This window comes from Dermacentor albipictus, chromosome 1, assembly GCF_038994185.2.
Source record: "Dermacentor albipictus isolate Rhodes 1998 colony chromosome 1, USDA_Dalb.pri_finalv2, whole genome shotgun sequence".
Classification (NCBI taxonomy): Eukaryota; Metazoa; Arthropoda; class Arachnida; order Ixodida; family Ixodidae; genus Dermacentor; species Dermacentor albipictus.
In genome coordinates this window covers 266314757-266337160 of record NC_091821.1, presented here as the reverse complement: position 1 = coordinate 266337160, position 22404 = coordinate 266314757, and the positions used below count along the sequence as shown (strand labels likewise).

At 46.3% G+C, this 22404-nt stretch overlaps 1 protein-coding gene across 8 annotated transcripts in view; it reads left to right on the top strand.

Annotated features, from left to right (window-relative positions):
• The window catches only part of LOC135915636 (band 3 anion transport protein-like), a 316698-nt gene that overhangs the window by 191785 nt on the left and 102509 nt on the right, over positions 1 to 22404 (top strand). The window contains exon 1 of one of the 8 annotated variants that reach the window (XM_065448810.2): positions 9440 to 9779. The exons of 4 other annotated variants lie outside the window; for them this stretch is intronic. In XM_065448810.2, the coding sequence (XP_065304882.1) occupies positions 9729 to 9779 (51 nt within the window). In that variant the 5' untranslated portion in view covers positions 9440 to 9728. Of the gene's footprint in view, positions 1 to 9439; positions 9780 to 22404 lie in introns of those variants that run through there. 3 more of the 8 variants (XM_065448757.1, XM_065448740.1, XM_065448747.1) reach the window with 3 other exon arrangements.

Sequence of the window (22404 nt, the reverse complement as noted above, 5' to 3'; positions counted from 1 at the left end):
AATAGCGTCATTTGCTTTGTATCCTTCTTCGCCTTAGTGTTTACCCTCCCGCCGCAACATTCCTTCGCAAACATTCAAGGAGGTATATCACGTTTAAGCAGGTGGTGTGTCGAGCACGTCTGTCAGGGCAGTGCTCGTCGTCTTAGTACCAACGGCACCTAGGCGCCAGAAAATGGAATTAATGTGTTCGTTCGTGCGTGCGTTCTCAGGGAGCTCTTTCATTGGGCATAACTACCGTGTGGAATCCAGGTTGACTGCGGAAGGAAGGAAGGAAGGAAAAAGTGGAGAAGGAAAGGAAGGGAGGTTAACCAGTTTAGCTTAACTGGTTTGCTACCCTACACATGGGACCAGGATGGGGGGATGAAAGATGGGGAGAAGAGATAGAGAGAGCACATAACACGGCACACACATCGTTAGTTACAGTCTGTCTTGCGCGGTACGTGACATCACTGTCACAACCGCTTGTTCAAACCCGTCTCCTTCATAAACCGAAGTCCCTTCGTCGCCTTCAGCTGCGATGTCTTCTGTCGGCGATATGTGAAAATAGTTGCAACTGACAATGGTCTATTGTCAAGGTGCGCTAGAACGGACCCCAGGGACTGTCTCTGAACATTATATTCAGGACAGTCGCACAGAATGTGTTCCAGCGTCTCCTCGCAAAGGCAGGCATTGCAGAGAGCGTTGTCGGCCATCCCGATGCAAAATGCGTAAGGTTGACTGCGGATGTCATGTGTACACTAATGCCCCCGTGACACTCCGCTGATCGCTCCATCTGTACCTCTGTTATTGCTCTGTACTGCGTCTTTGCTGCATCACGGCACGCTGTGCAGAGAAAACACGAAATGTAGCAAGATTTGTGGGACCCAAATTACATTTGATTGGGAATAGCAGCTGTGGCCTTGGGAATGAGCTGAACGTGTCTGTTCGCATCACCACTTGTGCCGCCGAGGCTTGTGTCGTCGGAGACGCGCTGCTCGGAGCTAAAAAGAACAAAGGGGAGGAGATCCTCTGGGCTGGCGCACGGTAGCCGAAGAATGGCAAGGTTGTTGCGTGTGAAAGGGGGGCCGCCCGTGAGCGGTACGGCAACGGCGGCTATGAGCTAGAGAATCACTTGAACGCATCCGTCCGAAACACTTAAAGGGACACTAAAGGTTAATATTAAGTCAACGTGGACTGTTTCATGCGTAAAATAGACTTATTTTAAAAGAAAATGCGTTCTGAAGCGCCCGCGTACCTCCAGCGCAGTTCAAATCGCCCGCCTTCCGATCGAGGAGTACTGACATCATGGTCTCATAGTGACGTTGTGCCGTCGGTGAGTCAAACGGCGCCCGCAGACGGCGCTACGACTTTTCTGCTCAAAACGCAAACGCGCGGCCAGAAACAGAGCCGAGACAGAGCCGACAGCAGCGCGAAAGCGGAACTATGGTGGCTAGCGGAAGGGAAAACGCGCGACGATAAGCTGGTTCTTTATTTTATGACGCGAACTTTGACGCTTGTTGCAATGAACGACCCTGACAACGACACATTGGCTCGCGATGCTGGGCTCGAGTTCAGCGATTTAAGCACTGATGAAAGTGACCTGCTGCTGAGGGCTCGCGCTGCCGGCGTCGTTGCGTACTACTACGACGGCAACTGTATGTCATGGCTGTACATATTCGCACATTTGTAGCTTTTCCTTCGTGAAAACCAAATGCCGCACTTCGACATGCAGTTGTTCTTGCGCTTCGGAGAATGCAGGCAAGACCGACGGAACAGCGCTACGGGAAATCATTGCTTTGAAAGGCACTCCACACGACTTCAGTAAGTCGGCGTTGAACTCGTGATTCTCTGGACGAAAGTGCAGCGAGCACGCTATGCGATTTTTCGGCTCTTTGCCAACGCGCTGTGGCAGAGGTACGGCACTTAACCACTTCGAACGGAGAGGTTCACTCGTTGGCACACAGTGATAAGTAACGTTGGATTCGCCGCTGCAACTGCGAAAATGTTATTTTTTCTTAGAATCGAATAGAAGTAGACAAGTAGCATTTTCTTCCGTCTTATAATCTAATGAAATGTTTTTTTTAATACGAATAGTTGAGTACTAGTGACATAAATTATGATGAGGAGTGCCTTCGTCATCGGGCTAGTACCGGAATGTCGCTGGGGGGTCTCAAATCGTGTCATGCATTTACCTTAATTTCTCGGTTACTAAAGCTCTGGTCGCGATTATATTGACGCGTTAGACGTTCTACAGCATTGCTTCATCACTTTAACTTGACTTCATAGTAACCTTTAGTGTCCCTTTAATGAATATTATTAATGACTGTGGGTGTTTCTAGCAGCATGAGTAGTTCAGAAGTTTTCAAATATGGGCAGGTAATTATGCCTACGCAATGTGAATACTTATCGCCACTTTAAAGCTGCTGTTCGCAGTAACTTAGTATATGGCCGCGTCAGCCTAATAATAATAATTGGAGACCGGATGGTTAGACACAAAAAATTATGTTTTAGGCGCCTATAACAGGCACTAAGGCTGTAATTTGAGGCATATATAGGTACCAAATACTGCCCTTTAGGCATTTATAGGCTCAATTAATTACGTCCCGCTGTGAATTTGAGGATAAATTATGATTTCCTAAGGAACACAGCCCACGAAACCCCGGTTTTCTTAATTTTCTTTCATTTTCTCGATAAAACGGAATGTGGCAAGTTGCGTAGGCTACAAGATTTATCAGAAATCTAGTGATTAGCCACCACGATAAAAATTGTGAGAACAGCGACAAATAAACACAATCTGAAGATTTTAGAGTTTATAGTCGCGCCTTTTTTTTTTTTTTTTTCACCGAGCACTGGTTTTGTATGCAGAAAACGAACGCTCAACACCCACAAAAGCTCGTGGCACATATTTGTAGCTCAGAACGTTCAATGATCTAATGGCCTCTGGAATTACTAAATGTTCGCCGGTTAGAGCTTTTTCATATGCAGAAAACCCGGAATTTTCGCCCGACACAGATTGAAGTTTTGAAGCTAACTCTATCAGCAACTCTCAAAATTCTGCTTCCTACAGTCACTAGGTTCTAACCTTTTCTTTTAAATTTATGCAACAAAGCTCACTCAATTCGGTGCCATGGTGGCCCAGAAAAACGATTTCTCCGTTCTGTGGTTGGGGACGGTGGCCAACCTTTATTGAATGCCCGAATCGAGCCCCACATTCTGAGTCAGAGTTGTGCCGTAGCATTAAAGTTCCTCTAGGATGTCGGCTGAAGGCGTGAGGCGAACGCACAAGTGCGTCAAGTCACGTTCAAGTGTATTGTCGCGTAGCGTAGTTTGAATCCTTCTTGCAGTGATGGTCTCGTCTGCTGCAAAGCTATTAATAATAGCCTTTATGCCGGCAAAGTATTATTGGTAATAATCGGCTGCCGTCTGTCAAGTTCCCCAGCCGGTGAATGATGACATTGTAAACAAAATAAGTCTAGGACAAAACATGGAAAAAGGAATAGTTAGGCTGCGAAAGTCCAATGTCGGCACCAACATCAAACTAGGCACATTTAGTCACTATAAAGGTGCCACTACAATGTTGGGCCTAGACGCGTAGCTCGTTGTTGTATGTTTAATAGGCACGATAAGGACGTAATGAAAACAAAAATAAACGTTTTTCCTGAAGTTTGCTCTAATAATAATAACAACAATAATATGAATTCTCCGAGCCCTTCAACTTGTACAGAACAATCTTTCTCACCTTGAATAAGCATCGGCGGTCTGGAATGAAAGCTCTAAAGCCAACAGTCGCTTCCATAGAACGGGTCCAGAAAAAGGTGCCAACGCTATAATGTCCAACGTATACCATATGCTGCGCTGAATTTCAAACCTCAAAATTTTGGTTTAAGCCCACGAAACTTAACGTATAGCGTCTAGTAGCGTATTTGATACGTTAGAGCGAGCTGAGAACAAATCAATTACTAATGATTTATTTACTATGCTAATAGAGATTTAACTCGAACGATTTTCAACCATCTTTATTAAAACGTTGCCGGCCTAAATCAAAATTCTGATTCCTGCAGTCACTAGGTTCTAATCTTTTCTTTTAAATTTATGCAGCAAACCTAATTCATTTCAGTGCCGTGGTGGCCAAGAAAAACGATTTCTCCGTTCTCAGGTATTTAGATAGGAGCCCTTCCCCTCCTCCCAAGCTAAACCTTCTCGACGAATAGATTACTTATATAGCACAGAATTTAAACCTACAAAGTAATGGCAGTTGGTTCACTTCTATACTGCGTAATCATACACTACAACGTGGCATAAAAACTCGTCATATAGTGTCAGCTCATAGGTATACGCATAGGTACGCATACCGCCCGATGTAACGCGGCTCAGGATTTTCAACGGCTCCTTTGAATTTCTTATATGTGGCCTACCCCATTCTTATACCATTGGATGTGTGCCCATTATCAGCGAATTCCCCAGGTGCTGCTGGGACATAAGGGGTGTAGAATCCTGAAATTTGTTTGCACATGCGTCTTACTTCACTGTGCATGCACGTTCTTTCCTCGACAAGTAAGCTTCGCACGTCGGCTTCGTCCTCGTGACTAACTACTACGGCTACACGCGACGAGACCGTACACTGCACATGGCATCTGCTACTGCTGCTCCATTCCTGCTAACTTACCAGCATTGCGTTGAATCTGCGCGTTTTTATTTTTTGCTTGAATGCAGTAAATTTTGCAGTGTACGTTGGTAGAGCACCTAGTGCTTCTATATAGTGCTTAGTAAACGTGCACTTCTCCGACGGATAGAGCCTCTAAAACTCGGGATAATCCTTGAATTTAGCGCCGAGCGTACAGCGCGGGAAAACCTTGAACAGGAGCGTTCTCGCTGCAAAAATACTTTCCTCTGCAATATGACCTTAAATAAGGCGTTTAAGCCGATGTATGAAAACTGTTTCAACGGGCTTCGTGCAAGGTTCTTTGGAATTCGCGCAAGCAAATAAAAGATAAATAAATGAAAAAAGACAGAAAAGAATGATTGTTCGACGAGAAGATTTCTTTGCCTACTACGGTTTACGGACTTCGCGAAGAGGAAGGGCGCATGCCGAGCGGTTCGAATATCTGTAGAATATCTGCACGACAGGTGCGGCGAGCGTCAGGGCAAACAAGCGCTGGCGCAGCGCATATTTGCACGCGCGTACAAGTGCTTAATGGGTGCACTGTTTTCAGACTATCAGGGGAGGAATATTAAGTGGCTTCGCTTCTTCTGATGGCGGTGCGCCTTGACTCCAGATCAGTGGCTCTGGCAAAAGACGGTAGCAAAAAAAGAAATAAATAATTTTGCCAGGAACGTCGCGCAAGCGACGAATGCATACCTCTCTCAGCCTTGGATTAATGCTGATAACGACATGACGCGCTTATCTCCACCGCTGCATAGCTTTCTTGTTTTCGTATTCTAAGCGCGAGTACGCCTGCTCGTATGGCACATGCACAGCGAGGAGAAATATTTCTCCCGCCAAACAAATTCGCCAGCGAAACCGGACTGACTTACCGCCTTGCATTTTCGCGTCGCACGTACGTCGATGGTTTGGAACGCAGTTTAACTAGCTTGTGTTTAGCACGGTGGCGCTAGACCAGACTTGTACACGTTAAAAAAAAAAGTAACCGATTACAATGAAAATTACTTCATTCAAAATTAAAATTGATTACAATTGTCCATCGCTGCCCCACCAAAGTAATTAATTACGCAACAGTAATCGATTACTTCTACTACGCTTTCCTCCGAACTTTTATTGTCATTGCATAAATACAGTAAACAAAACCAGCCAGCCTGCCACTTTCCGTGGGTCCTCCGCAGCCATTCATACATTGCTTGTCTGCACTGACAACTGCTTCAAAAAAATTTCGTCGGTCATCGTCCCTTTTATTTTTTGCAAAGGCACCAGGAGCGACACTGAAAATATGCTCGGGGAGGAAAAAGAGGGAAAGACAGGGAGCTTTATAATTAGCCAGTTCGCTCGATTTGCGCGCTGCGGGAAGTCGGACGGTGCTGTAATGCATGCGCATAAGACACCCTGGCCGGCCTACGTTCGCATCACGGCGCGTGGACGGGAATGCGTGGCCGATCCCGGAGATAGTGCAACACCGGGTGGACCTGCGGCGGAGGTAAAGCAGGCTTCAAGCACTCCGCAAACTTCCAAAAGTTTAATATCTTGGGTTCAAATAGAAGCACATACATTTGGCGTTGCAAGAGAAACGCTATTTATATATAGTGTTTCTTAGTGTAGCAAGTTGGCCTTCGAATCATGCGCTTTATTGGTGTTAAACCCTGCTTGACAACCAATGAGAGGGCGAAAGGGCGTGGCGGCGGCGCCTGTGCACGTTGTCTGGGCTTCTGTGGTCAAACGTTGCGCGCGTCGGAGGTGCCGGTGCGGCTACACCAGCGGTGGCGGCGTATGCATGGGAGGGTCGGTGACCGCAGCGGCACTTGTGCCGGCGTAGTGTGGTTGCTTATATATATATATATATATATATATATATATATATATATATATATATATATATATATATATATATATATATATATATATATATATATATATATATAGTGAAACCTCGTTATAACGAACAGTTAAAAAGTCGGAAATTAGTTCGCTATATCCATAATTCGTAATATAAAATTTCGTAAAAAATACATGCAAGAGGAGCAAAATTCAATCAGAGAAGGCACAGCAACTCGAACGATGCTTACTTGGGTCACGTTCAATTATCTACGCACAAAGAACTGCGTTATCGCGGCCTGCTTCTTGGTGATGATCGCATTCCGTATCACGCCGTGTTCCACAGTTTGCAAACACTCAACAAGGGCAAACCTACTGCCCTCAATAGCACTGCAGTGGCGGCGCAGTAAATCCAACGCAGCAAGTGCTTCTTGTGAAGTCAGAATGTTCTCATCGTCTACAGGGTCAGCCTGAGCAGCGACCCTCGCGCACAAGCTCGCAGTCCCAAGCAAGCAGCCACTTTGTGAAAAGTTCACGCATCATCCAACATTTCTTGCTGGAAGCATACTCTACGGGGAGTACGCGGCACTCTTTCATGCATCTTGGGGTTTTAAATCTCTTGATGATGTTTGCTGCGCCGCAAAACACACTTGTAGTGCAACGAAGCCTGCCGCCTGCTATTAAAGTGAGGTAGGGCTTGGCGTCGCGAAGTTCGTTATATCCGTTTTATGCCAAACCGCGTTCGCTATAGGAAGTTAAAAATACATGTGTTTGACAAAAATATTTCGGAAGAGTTCGATATATTCAATAATTCGTTATATGCGTGTTCGTTATATCGAGGTTTGACTGTATATATAAAATAGGATTTCATAATGCATGCAACCCATGTATGCAGCCTAAATAGCTTCGATGATAATCCGTTCCCATATGAATGTTGCGGCCCTACAAATTTTTTCGTCGCCTGCTGTGAGGGAACAATGTAATTTTTTTATTTCTTATTATGTCTTATAAGACACACTGGCCACGACCGAAAAGCTTCCTTCGTATATTTAGATCAGTGTTAAGATAGCAAAGAAAAAGAACAAGGGGAGGGGGGAGGGGAGTAGAAAGACAGAGCAGTTTGCATGCACTAGACAGGACTCTTCGAACAAAATTCTCTCTCTCTCTCTCTCTCTCTCTCTCTCTCTCTCTCTCTCTTTCTTTCTTTCTTTCTTTCTTTCTTTCTTTCTTTCTTTCTTTCTTGCGTTTCCTTCCTTCCTACTAACCTGTATGTTTTTAAACCTGTAATTCCAGCTCCTTTCAAACACGTTGCACCACCGGAGCCAAGAATCCTATCCGGTTTGCCTTCCTTTCATTTTGATTTTACTGCGACGGCAGTTAAAAGCTGGAATCTGTATATGTTTTTGCAGTTATACTAACTCTAACTTTTTTTTACTATAGCTTTTCTGTCGTGCAGTGGTCGTCGTTATCGCGTCGTCAGGCCACCTCCTCGTGCTCGGCTTCACCACCATCAGAAAAAGGTGCCAGTCGTTTGAACTGCAACACCAAGATCGCAAAATGACGTCCTCGAGTGTCCTATGTAGGCGGATCAGTCGTTGCCTTCGGTTCGGACTGCTGAGTCCTATAGAGTATTTATAGTGCATCATGGAAGTGCAATCGAGACCTAGTGTTGACTCTTCCGAGATAGGCTTTTGCCAAGAAGGACTCACCCAGCCAGTGTAGCTTGCTGAATCAACACTGCTTGGGAGACCAGGAAGCGCATAGTGGTAAAGACTGGGCCTCGTGTATCGCTTTCTTGCTTGAGGATGCCCGAGGAACGCCCAAAGACACGCGGACACCTTTCCTATGTGTGATCGCTAGATGTTCATTTGGCAGTTCGCGGAGCGGAACTCTATATGATCATATCCGCTATAATGCTGCTGGATAAACAAGTTTCTGGGTGCGACCTGTTCTGGCAGAGACGCAGTGACCTCTGCTTCACGGATTGGTTGGTGCGCGCCCGACTCGCATCGACACCCACCAGCTTGACCGCACAAGTCTTCAAGGATGGACGCACAAGTCGACGCACAAGGACGCACAAGTCGTCACAAGGGTGTTGCGAGAGGCTTTCGGTACCCTTGCGAAACACATAGATGCTGTTCGGTTATCAACAGAGAAATTATGTTGAAGTCAACAAGCAGCCAACAGAAATACAAGTTTTTTTTTCAGCTGCTTTTATAAATGATTTCAAATAGCTTAGAGAGAGGGAGAGAGAGGTATGCATGCGGTTCATGTGTGGGTCCGCAGCAGTTTTACCCATCACTTCTTTGACGTATTGCATGAGTGCAGCCAGAAAATTGTTTCGTTTAGAATGCTAAGTGCACTAGCGTCTGCCATGCAGAGAAACCATTTGCAAAAGTGGGGACTCTGTAACATTTTTTTAAGTTGCGATCGCAACCTGTAAGGTCAACTTAAGTGGCTGACTGCTATAAATTTTGCGTACGCTGAGTTTGCTCGATGTTCGTGGGCTGCATGTCATTAAAACACCAATCACTCTGCTTCTTACACTGCGGTGAATACGAAGTCGTCTGACGGTCACAGCGAGCTCTTTAAGACAGTTAAGTGGGCGGAAGGCCGAGAAAGATGTTTGTTCGTGCCTGCTCAAAATGTGTCGGCAAATGACGTTCAAACGTGCGCCACTGCCAATCGCCAAGGAAACTGGTTGCAGCCCACATCACCTGGGATTTCACCTTGGGCTTTGCGATGCTTTGGCGTGAGCGAGTTTGTTAATGGTGGCGAATGCTTCACGGAAAGGGTCTAGCAGAGGGGAGAGAGAGAGAGAGAGAGAGAGAGAGAGAGAGAGAGAGAGAGAGAGAGAGAGAGAGAGACGAAGTGCTGGGATTCTCAGCCGGAGTCTCCGCTTGCAGTCACATCCTGTTTGTGCCGCCAGGTTTCCGCTCTCCGTTTTCGCGCGGTTCGCGCGCAATGTCCACGTGGTTGCGCAGGCGCGTTTCCTTTTGTTCGAGGCGGGCGGCGTCTTTTTGTTTCTCGTCGGATGATCCAACTGCGGGATGCGGACGTGGGCCGGTGAAAATGGAGCCGCCCGGGCTGCACTTGTCTTTAGTGCGTTGCCGCGGCGTGTGGCGGAGTCGACCTGCCGTCCTACCTGCTGGTAGCAGACGACGTGCGAGCAGGCGCTACTCGCATTCGTCTCTTGTACCTGCTCGCGGCAACTCTGATCCGCGCTGCTGCTGACGGCTTGGCCAGAACTTTACGGCGAGGCCAGATGGAGCTGCAGGGTGAGGACCAAGTCGGCGAACCGCAGCATCTCTCGGCGGTAAGAGTTACGCGGAATCGAGCCGGTATCCGTCGCTCTTTTCATCGTTTTATCAGTGGCTCTCTCTAGCGCGTTCACTCGGTGCATTTAGTTTGGTGATTGCTAGAGTAAAATAAACTGCATGAGAAGTCGTTCTTTCCCAATGGTATGTTAGCCGTCGCAGCAGCAAGATAAAATGAACTTGGAGCTGCCGGATTCGAGACCATTCATTACATAATGAAGATCTCGAATCCGCAGTTTTGATGCCTTCAGGTGTAGCATGTGTGGGTTTATTGACCTGTTGCCTTAACCCCAAAAGTTCACGTAGACGTTACGCCTACGGCAGAAAGGATGTTCCACATCCGCCGCCAAGGCCATGAGTGGTAGCGCTGGCTAATGCTCCCTGGTTAGTTCTAATATATAGACTTAAGTACCCCAGAAAGTGGATGGGAAAACGGCGTTGCGGTACCTGAATTGGTAAGAACATCGCACGCGTAATGCGAAGACGTGAGTTTGTATCCTACCTGCGGCCAGTTGTTTTTCTCATCCACTTTTATTTCCATTTATTTAGCATTTCCTAAATTCAGTTAAGAACTGCTAGATAAGTTCCTCTATACTGCCCTTCGTGTCATTGTTTGCTGGCTTCTTATTACACACACACACTATATATATATTGTTACGCTCTTAGGTGCATAGTGCGTGTTGCGCCCACAAAAGGCGTTACTTTGAAGCCGGGTAGAGTTAGAAGCGATGGCCTTGATCAGCTGAGCGCCTGACGAGATTCAGCCAGCCAGCCACCCGTCGTCTTCCTCGTTCACCACTCTTCGGTGCCCCCGCATACTGTTTGTTGAGGCGTGAACCCACTATGCACCTAAGAACGTAACATTTCCCTCCGCGCAGACGAAGCCCGCCGGGCAAGCCAAACAGGCTGTCGAGAAATAAAGGGCTTTAAACGGGCGACATGCGAAAGTTCAGTCTTGGCTGACCGTCGGCCATTTGATGTGAGACATGCTATGCGGTAGGTTAATTCGCTGATGCGCTCCGTAATAACATAGGGTCCAACATAGTGGGCCAGCAGTTTTTCACATAGTCCACGTTTCCTGGTTGGTTTCCAGAGCAACACTAAATCACCAGGGTCATATATCACGTGTCGGCGTCAGCGGTCGCAGCGTGCCTTCGAGCGGTCTTGTGAAACAAGAGTGCGTAAAGAAGCAAGTCGTCGGGCTTCTTCAGCAAGACAGACTGTCTCTGATATACAAAGATTATCGTGGCTGGAAAACGGGAAGATAGTGTCTAGTGTATAACGAGGCGGACGAGCGTACAGAAGAAAGAAGGGACTGTAGCCCGTAACTTCATGCTTTGAGGTGTTAAATGCATACGTAATGAAAGGTAGCACGCTGTCCCAGTTCTTATGATCTGACTCGACATACATGGACAGCATGTTAGTAAGAGTTCTGTTCGTGCGTTCCGTAAGGCCATTTGTTTGGGGATGATACGGGGTGGAATGTCGAAACCTTGAAGTACATAGACGAAGCATCTCTTCGACCACGTCTGCAGGGAACTGCCGCCCACGATCGCTGATGATGACTCTGGGAGGTCCATGTCGGAGAATGACAAAACGCAGCAGAAAAATACCCACTTCGGTTGCAGTAGCCGATGGTATTGCAGCTGTCTCACAGTAGCGTGTCAAGTGATCGGCACACACGATAATCCAGCGATTCCCATCGGATGAACGCGGAAAAGGACCGAGGAGGTCGATGCCAACTTGCTCAAAGGGAGTGCTGGGGGGTGGCACTGGATGGAGTTGACCAGGAGGAGCACCCGTCGGACGCTTATAACGTTGACACTCGCTGCAGCTGTACACATACTGGGCGGTCGTCTGGCGCATTTTAGGCCAGTAGAACCTTTCTTGAAGGCGGTAGAGAGTTCGCGCAGCACCCAAATGTCCAGATGTTGGATCGTCATGCATAGCGCGCAAGACGGAGGCACGGAGACTCTCCGGGACCACCCGAAGATATCGTGGGCCTGTAGTAGAATAGTTCTTTTTGTAAAGAACCCCATCACGAACACAGAAACGAGAGGATGGTGCTGATTGCCTTGCAGTAATGAGCAGTGGTTCTAAAGTTCTGTCTTTTTGTTGCTCGACCTTGAAGTTATTTATATCAGGAAATCCCGGCTCCAGTGATCCAATATAGCAGTCGAAGTTGTCCGCGTCGTAGTCCGTCGTTGGAAGCGGCATGCGCGAGAGGCAGTCAGCGTCGGCGTGTCGGCGACCGCTTTTATAATAAACGGTAAAGTTATATTCCTGTAAACGGAGTGTCCAACGCGCAAGCCGGCCCGACGGATCACGGAGATTAACCAGCCAGCAGAGAGAAGGATGGTCTGTCACAACAGTGAAGGGGCGCCCGTACAGGTACGACCGGAAGCGCTGTACTGCGAAAATAACTGCAAGCCATTCTTGCTCTGTAACGGTGTAGTTACGCTCGGGCTTACTCAAAGAACGACTCGCATAGGCGACGACGTGTTCTTTGGTGTCGACGCGTTGAATAAGGACAGCGCCGATGCCAATACCGCTAGCGTCCGTATGAACTTCTGTGGGAGCCGCATGGTCGAAGTGTCGGAGAATGGGGTGAGACGTCAGACGAGACTTTAGCTCGCGAAAACTAGCTTCACATTCAGGGGAGTCCATTCAAAGGGAACGCCCTTCTGAAGGAGGCATGTCAGCGGATACGCGATGTTGGCAAATCCACGAATAAACCGGCGGAAGTACGAGCAAAGCCCTAGGAAACTGCGTAGCTCTTTTACATGGCGAGGTTGCTTGAAGGCTTCCACCGTAGCAGTCTTCGCTGAATCAGGTCGTATACCGTCCTTATCCACTAGGTGTCCCAGAACGAGTGTTTGGCGCTCTCCAAAATGGCACTTCTTCGAGTTGAGGACCAAACCCGCTTTGTCCAAGCAGTCTAGCACAAGATCGAGACGTGCGTTGTGCTCACTGAACGTGCGCCCGAAAATCACTACATCATCTAGATAGCACATGCATACTTCCCACTTCAAACCACGCAGGATGTTGTCCATGAAGCGCTCGAAAGTTGCAGGCGCATTACAGAGCCCGAACGGCATCACATTAAATTCAAAAAGTCCATCTGGTGTGACAAATGCCGTTTTCTCCTTGTCTGCCTCGTGCATAGGAATCTGCCAGTACCCCGCACCTCCACCACTCTGTTGCGCCCACAAAAGGCGTTACTTTGAAGCCGGGTAGAGTTAGAAGCGATGGCCTTGATCAGCTGAGCGCCTGACGAGATTCAGCCAGCCAGCCACCCGTCGTCTTCCTCGTTCACCACTCTTCGGTGCCCCCGCATACTGTTTGTGGAGGCGTGAACCCACTATGCACCTAAGAGCGTAACAATATATATATATATATATATATATATATATATATATATATATATATATATATATATATATATATATATATATATATATATATATATATATATGTACGAAAGCGCGGCGTAAAACGCGTGTTGGCATGTTACATGCTGGAGGAGGGTATGTAAAAAAAATAATTTGTGGTTGTAAGAACGAAAAGGAGTAGATAATCCTGCTGGCCGCCCTGTAGCTATCTATTTGACATTTGACACGGGAGCATCGGCCAGCAGGGATCAGAGATAATGGGGTGAAACGTGGACAGCATAGGAAAAAGTAGGGAGCGGAGGAGAGAACAAAAGCATAGACTGGCTGTTTACAATACTCACATGCAGTACATTCATTACACCGTTCTTCCCACCAGCGTTGTTCCCTCGTGGCGTAAGCATCTGCTCTTTCCCCTCATCTTGGTCTCTCTCATTTCTGATCCCTGCTCACTCCTTTCTTCACCCACCGTTCAAGTGGACAGTCTGTTTTTCCATCTGTTATTGCAATAGAATGGTGATGCGGACAAAGATGTAGATCCTTGGGATATACTGGCACGCACCCACTCTGGGGTGATTGGCCAAATGCAGACAAAGCATCAGCGCATCTAAATGTGTTTTTCTTTTTCCATCCATGACCAAAATTTTTTGCTCGCTTGTATTCCTCTTTGAATGCATGGTAGCTCCAGTAGCTCTCTCTGGGTTCGTATACAATGTTTCTCGCCGAAAGATGGCGGGCTTTTCGCCCAGTAAAGCTTTAAAATATCAAATAAAAACGCCTGTATTCGAATATGCAGTACAAGTATTATTTGTCATGCAGGAAAACGACGGTAACGAATCGCTTAAAGGCGTTCCGAAACGCCCAAATTTGTGCGAAGCGGAGCTGTTTATGAGAAAGCGCAGAGGAAACTCTCGTGGCTGGCGCAATTTGCGCCACTGTTTACCACGGACGCGAATGCGACCGGAGGCAGAGTCGTACGTATACGTGACCAGCGCCGCGCGTATTACCGTCATTTTTCACTGATTACAGCTCAAACGCAGCAATCGTCGTTAAAGTGCGAGAAAAGATGATGTAGGCTTCACGAACGGTGTCTCCGAGGCACTTGTGCATGACCGGGTAATGATGGGCTTTAGCGTTACCAATTGCGCTGGCTCAGCGGGAAACGACCCAGAGTCGCGCGGTGGCCGCGGAGGGGCTCGCAAAAGGCCGAGTTTCGCCCCTAAAGATAGTCCTTTAAGGACATCTCGCGGCTCCCAGAAATCAAAATAATTGTCCGTTGAACAGAGATGTCGGCGGCGTGCTTCTACTGTGAAGGGATAAGAGAACGAAAGCGCGCACAAGCTGTGTGTGTGTCAACACTTCCATTTCTCGAGTCTCCTTGTGTTTCACCTTGCCTGGCCCTCTTTTGCCCCGTGTGTCCTCGTTGATTAACTCCCCCGAAAGCCGTCCACCGGCATCGTTTTATTCTATATTCCTTGGGCCGCACGCTTGCCTCACGCACAGCTGTTTTGGCGAGAACGTAAGAAGAACGCTTATACCCCTGTCACACTGAGCGTTTTAATGTCATTCGAACCGAATGGCATTAGCATCGAATGACATTATTCGGTCGCTACACAGCGATATTTAATGCCATTAGCACCGAATGACTTCGGCAAACGAATGAGTTCGAGAAATTAATTCCGCTTCGCACTCGGAGCGAATGTGTACTCTCAATCCCAGAAACAAAGCAAAACAGGACACAGCACTTGCAAATTGAAAACCGTACTCGTATAGAAATAACAACGTTTGCGTGTTTTATTGGACTTGTTAGTTTAAAGAGGCATAATCTGTGCGGCAGGCTGTCGCAAAATGTTGTTACTCTCCAGCTCAGCAGCGTCTGGCCGCCGCCCATGCTGCCGCCACTCTGCTCGTAGGCCATAGAACGTCTAATCGCTTCCTCTGATTATTACGCCATGCTCGTAATGCAAAGTACGCAGCGACTAATCGCTTCACCTCCTGCAACTTAGCGTCGTCGTCCAGCGTCGCCATGTCAGCCGTTTTGTTTGTTTTCAATTTATCGGCTACTCAGGTGGCTAAGCCTTGTTTTGGCTTATAGTGGCCACATAGTCAGAAATAGAACTTTTTTATACGCATTACTAAAAAAAATTTTATCAGTGAATTGATGTCCCAAAAATATATTTAAATATACGGAATGCTTATGCAAGCTCTTTATACCTACCTTGTTCTACTTTAGTTGCCACGTTTTTTTTTTTTCGGAATCATCGCCATTGATATCGCCACCGAATGAGGCCGCGGGCGAATAACATTCGTTGCGCCGAATGCCATTAGATTCGAATGACATTAAAACTCCCAGTGTGACAGGGGTATTACTTGCCTTGGATATAGAATGAGGATGTATCCTGTCGTGGTCGCTCATCGTGTTATAACCATTTGGCCTCACCCGCCGAAACCTGGGCTCGAATCGCTCGAATTCGAGAAGCTGTTCGCACGAGAGGAGCATTTGCGAGATTGGCCGGCACCCTTTCGCTCACAGTAATGCGATGCATACGGTACCATCACAAGTCGTGCGAAAAGCTTTGCGGACTCGTCCCCTGGCCTGCATCGTGCGTGCGGCACCGCACACTGACCTGGCTTTGGCAAGGTGTTGCCGTGCTATACGAATCTGAGCTCTTTGGACAGCTGAACAGGCATATGCTCACCGCCCCCCACGCTCTTACCTCCCACCCCCACCCGGTCTTATTATTATTATTTTTTTTTTCGGAACCCCTATAGGCTCCCGCACTCACCGGGACCCATCAAAAGTTGGCTGGACCAAAGGTGACTGGACCAATACTGCTGAGACGGTGTTGACCGGACGCAAACTCGCCATTTATTGACAGACGCAGGAAAAAGCTCACCACCAGCCGCGGTGGCTTAGCGGCTATGGTGTTGCTATGGTGTAAGCACGAGGTCGCGGTTTCAAAGCCCGGCCGCGGCGGCCACATTTTGATGAAGGCGAAATGAAAGAACGCCCGTGTCCCGTGCATTGGGGGCACGTGAAAGATCCCCTGGTGGTCAGAATTAATGCCAAGTCCCCCACTACGGCATGCCTCATAATCAAATCGTCATGCTGGCACATAACTAAAATCCCATAATTAACTTGAGTTAACAAAAGCTCACCACAGTATATATTTTTTACCCGTAGAGCATCCCACCTCCTTTAAAGCGTAAATAAAGCTAATCGGCTGAATGTCCTGTTCCATCAGTTCACGTACGCTTGTACCTAAAAAAATAAACTAAAATTATGCGGTTTTACGTGCCAAAACCACGATCTGATTATGTGGCACGCCGTAGTGGGGCCAGACCCCGTAAATTTGGACCCCCTGGGGTTCTTCAACGTGCATCTAAATCCAAGTACACGGGTGTTTTTGCAATTCGACCTCATCGAAATGCGGCCGCCATGGCTGGGTTTCGATCCCGCGACCTCGTGGTTAGCAGCCCAACACCATAGCCACTAAGCGACCACGGTGGGTAAATCTTGTGCCTCGACTGGCAAAAGTCGATCAGTACGTATGCTTGAGAATTCGAAATGTGAAACACGAACAGAGCACGTTTTGAGTCTAGGGGTGCACAATACAATGCAAGAAATTGTGGAGGCCCAACAGCTAGCGCAACACGAAAGATTGACAAAGTCACGAGCTGGCAGGAACATATTACAGGCAATAGGTGTAGAACTGAATACATCGAGGAGTCCAATAGAGGCTGAAGTAGAATTAATGACTGAAGTTAGGAGCAAGATCAGAACCAACCCTCTCCCCAGAAACATGCATCCAGAATATAATGTCGAAAGGAGAAAGGCAAGAGCTAAAGCACTCTTGAAGGAAATAGAGCAGCAGAACCAACTGGCAGCTATAGTTGATGCCGCCTGGGTGAACGGTAAAGAAGCCTATACGGCCATTGTATCAAATTATCAAGGGAAGGTGCAAGACGCTCTCACAATTTTTACCAAGGACCCCACTGTGGCGGAACAAGCGGCAATTGCTCTAGCCATCAGGAGTAATAAGTGGGCCTTCATTTACAGTGATTCGAAAACCGCTGTAAAGTGTTTTGATAAAGGCTACGTAGCTGGAGTTGCAGCTAAACTTTTTGAAAACATTGTGATTATGACAACTGAAATCCGATGGTTTCCTGCGCATATGGGGAAAGTGGACGAGACTCGGGTAAACCTCAATGAGGTTGCTCATGACTTGGCACGAGGACTTGCTAACCGTGACAGTCACAACCGAGCCGTTCACCATCAAGCGAGGGAATCCAGAGATCATTTATTAACATACAATGATGTTACCAAACATTACTGTTTAGGACGCAGACAATTCCCATTGCCACATTCAAAACTGAACAGGGCTCAGGCAGTCTCACTGCGCTTATTGCAAACGGGTACATATCCCACACCGTACACCATTAATAAAATATATCCAGAGAGGGAGATTAAGATGGAATGTAATGATTGTAATGGCATCATTGGAATCAGACATATGCTGGCGGGGTGCCCCGCGACTCTCCGCAACCTCGTTGAAGAATGGACACAGTGGGAGAAAAGGATTCAAAGCCCATTGTTTCAGGACCAACTAAGGGCAGTCCAGAGGGCCCATGATGTCGCTGAAAGGCTTGGCCTGACAGTGCCAACGTGGGAGCGGCCCGCCTTGGCTTGAGAAGTCGAGCCTCCGGACCTCAGTACAATAAAAGTTTTCACACACACACACACGTTTTGCTGTCCGAGCCAGTGTATTGGATAATTTGATATTGTGCATTTTCGAATGCTTTATATTGACGTGAAACGTTTTTAATTTCGGTCAGTATTGGAGGTCGCTCGCGAAAACTGCATGTAACGAAGATATGTAATACTGCCATTATCGCTTATATATTTGCAACCGTACTACCCACGTGCCTTAATTTGGTATCGTTGTGTAGAGGAAAGAAGCCATTACTCGATGATGCATATATAGGTCGCGGTGCACAGATGACGCCCTTGTCACGCCACGCATGACGCAACGGGAGCTAAGTTTAGCCTCTCGTTCACCGCGTTCAGGGAGGCATGGCTATGGCTCACCAGTGCGCTTTGTCCATCTGAGCGGTAGTGGTCGCGTTTGAAGGAGCTCACTCAACCATAGTTGGCACAATGCATAAAACTCAAACCTTTGCTCATCGGGAGTTGTAAGGCTTACAAGTATGCAATAAGTTGCAGAAATTTAGCGGTTACTCGGTTGTGTCCCCTCCGCGTTCGACACGTATAGAGTGCAAAAATGGCTTAAAGACACTGGAGCACCAAGACAGGGGTGTCAACGCGCGCCCGCCAGCTTTAGCCACGGCGAGCAAGGTTAGACTGTAGGACCCGCACTAGCTCTAGCATAAGTTAAGCGTGTAAGTTTTATAATGCGTGAATGAATGTCGCTTATGTATCTGGTGACGTCATTTATGTACTCTAGTGTGCATAGAACCCCAGCAGCATGCACAAGACGTTTCACATGGCTTCGTCCCAGATACAGCATTACCCGACATTTATTTATATATATATATATATATATATATATATATATATATATATATATATATATATATATATATATATATATATATATTTATTTATTTATTTATTAATTAGAAGCCGAGGGGGCTCGATATTTATTAATCATAACATAAGAAGCCAACAAACACTCCCAGGGTTAGTTCTAGTTGTAACACATAAATACCCCAGAAAATGGTGGGGAGAACGGCGCTGCGGTAGCTCAATTGGTTAGAGCATCGCACGCGTAATGCGAAGACATGGGATCGTTCCCCACCTGCGACAAGTTGTTTTTTTTCATCTACTTTCAATTACATTAATTTATAATTTATTTATTTCAGTTAGCAAGTACACGTAATTTCCCCTGTTTGTTTGTTGGCTTCTTATGCTATGGTTAATAAATATCGGGTACCTCGGTTAAATCTCTTTTCTTCTCGTTCATTACATAACGAGGTTCTCGAATCCGGCAACATTGATGCCTTCATGTAGCACGTGTGGGTTTATTGCCCAGTTGCCTTCACGCAAAAAGGCCTCATACTCGTGGCGTCTGCTGCAGAAAAGATGTTCCACGTCCGCCGCCATGGTTTGTGAGTGGTGGCGCTGGCTAACACTCCCAGAGTTAGTTCTAGTATTTATTTATTTATTTATTTATTTATTTATTTATTTATTTATTTAATATGCCCTCAGGGCCAAAGGCACTACGGAGGGGAGTGGGTAATATAGGGTACAAATACAATCAATACAGTGCAGTGATTTTTGTTAAAGCACACATTCAACATACTCCAAAATAAACAAAGGTTGTTAGTGCATCGCGAAATTGTTGACTATCTTCAATGACTGCAATATCGGGGAGGGAGGCGGTTCCATTCGAAGGATGTCCGGGGAAAGTAGACTGAAAAAAAGCTTTGGTATTGCATTTTTTTATGCCAACCTTGTGCCGATGATCAATGCGACGGGAGATGTATTCCGGTGGTGAAATAAAATCGTCGTGTAGCGTGACGTGATGATATACCTTGTGGAACAGAGTTAGGCGACTGATTTTCCGGCGAGATTTCAAGTTGGGAGGGAAAGGTTACTTTTCGTGGCTGTGATACTTCCGGTACAGCTGTAATTTGAAAAGATGAAGCTAACGGAGTTATTTTGGATAAGTTCGAGAGAAGATACAAGATATTCATGCGCAGGGTCTCATATAGATGATGCGTATTCAAGTTTAGGTAGTATTAGTGTTTCATAAAGTAGGAGTTTTAAGGACGATGGAGCAGCAGAGAAGTTGCGACGTAAATACCCTAACATATGCGATTAGCGTTATTAGTCAACTATTCAGTACGGGCATTGCATGTTAAGTTTCATGTTATTTATATTGTACGCCTAGGTATTTATGTGACGCGACGGAATCAAGAGGAATGCCATTCAGGCAATATGAAGGGGAAGTGTTAGAGCAGCGAGAAACGCGCATGACCTTGCATTTGTTAATATTTAACTCCATTTTCCACGTTTTGCACCAGTTAGAGACCAAATTAAGATCGGTCAGGAGTGTTAATGTCGTTGAAGTTACTTATTTCTCGGGAAATTACACAGTCGTCAGCAAAAAGGTGGATGGCAGAAGATGCGGTTATCTCCTGTGTCTGTCCTTTTCACCATCATCAGAAGCGTTCTTAATAAACATGCTAACTTATCTTCCACCACACAATGTTGCACTAACAGAACACCTGGCTCCCAACGCGCATGTCTCATTTTGAAACCTTTCACAACGCTTATCGTTACTCGAGGTGTCGTTATTGCGATAGGACGGCAAGACGGCAAGTGGTGTTCCGAGGACGGATCCTTGTGGTACACCCGATAGCACGTTAGTAAGAGGTGCGGTTGTGCCGTTAGTGAAAACAAACTGACAGCGGTTAAGAAGGAAAGATTGAATCCATTTAAAGACAGAAGCAAAAAAGGAGTTGTCATCAAGAAAAGTGGCGATGTTTTTAAAAATTATATGTTCTAGTAATTTGCAGCATGTGCTATAGTGAGTGAAATGAGGCGATAATTTTTAAGCGAGTGCTTATTACGGGATTTGTGAAATTGGACCACCTGCCCAATTTTCCAGTCGTTAGGGAGGCGTGATGAATCGAGTGACTGCTGAAAAAGTTTTGTTAGTATAATTTACCTATAAGCGCAAATACTTTTCAAGAATTTAGAACTAATTGCGTCAGACCCAGGAGATGAATCGTGTCTTAAGGACTCGATTATTTTAGCAACGCCAGGAGCATCGGTAGTGTTTGGTGACATAAGGGGAAATCCGTGGTGCGACATATCGGGAAGATCAACAGTCGTGCTCGAGGAAAAGCTTTCAATGAATGTGCTATTCAGTACGGTAGCACAAAGATAATTTGGGATTATGTTGCCAGAGAGGTATCTTGCAGTGTAATTAAACGTGGGGAAGGTGTATAACGCGCCAGAACTTTTTAACGTTTGCTTTCAATTAGATGGTAAAGTAAGAGACAAAAAGTTGTTCTTCGTAAGTTTCAGGGTTTTCATGCACGTATGTATCAGAAGCAGCCTTGTATGTCGACCATCGCTCAGAAGAAAGTGTAAGCTTGGCAAGACGGTATAAATGTTTCTTTTTGTTAGATTGTCGCCTGGTGTATGAATTGTACCAGGGTGCTTGAGGGTTAGAGGTGACGACGCTCTTAGGAATATATTTGTCTGATAGGTGGTGCACCTTCGTATGGAACAGTAACCAGTTTTCTTAGACAGAGCGAGTGTCGAAATTAACAAGAAAATAGCTAATAAATGCAGATAGTTCGTTATGAATAGCGGCAAAGTTTATTTTATTCACTTTAGGACGTGGCGTATTAATGAAGAAATTGAGCAGAAGGTGATCACTGATGCCTGACAGATATATGTTAGATCTGTGGCTAGCTCTGGATTAGTGGTTAGGATTAAATCTAGAGTATTTGCAGTACTTGTTACAATTAGTGGCTTGCGTTACTAACTGAGTTAGCGAAAACAATGTACATAGGTCTAAGAATTCTTAAGCTTGTGACAAAAGCGGCAATGAATAAGGCGAATAAGCAGTCCACAAGATAGTTGGAAAGTTAAAGTCTCCGAGTATAAAAAGCGGTGATGTAGGATAGCGTGTGCGAACCAAGTTTATAGCATCATGGAGTTCGTTAGTAAATGTAGATGAATAGGACGGAGGGTGGCAGCAGACACCAATAATTATTTTCAGATGACCGATGACTACCGAAGCGAAAACTAGTTCCAACTCGCTGCAGGTTTGAATGCATGAAGGAGGAATAGCTTTGAAATTGCAAGCAAACACCGTCTTGCCATCCTATCGCAACAATACATCGAGTAACGATGAGCATCGTGAAAGAGTTCAAAATCAGACATGTGCGTTGGGAGCCAGGTTTCTGTTAGTGCAACAATGTTAGGTGTACATGTGTCAATGGCGGAAGATAAGTTAGCACGTTTACTAAGAACGCTTCTGATATTGGTGAAAAGGACAGACACAAGAGATAACTTCCCACTGCCCCTCGCGACTCCCTACGATACAAATTCCGATGGAGAATCGGTATCTAATCTACTGGCTTCGCCACGTGTGTCAATCTCATTGACAGTGTCAGCGGTCACTGTCCCCTGCACACCATGTTCGCCACGTATCTCGACCTCGTCTACAGTGTCAGTGATTGCGTTGTACATAAA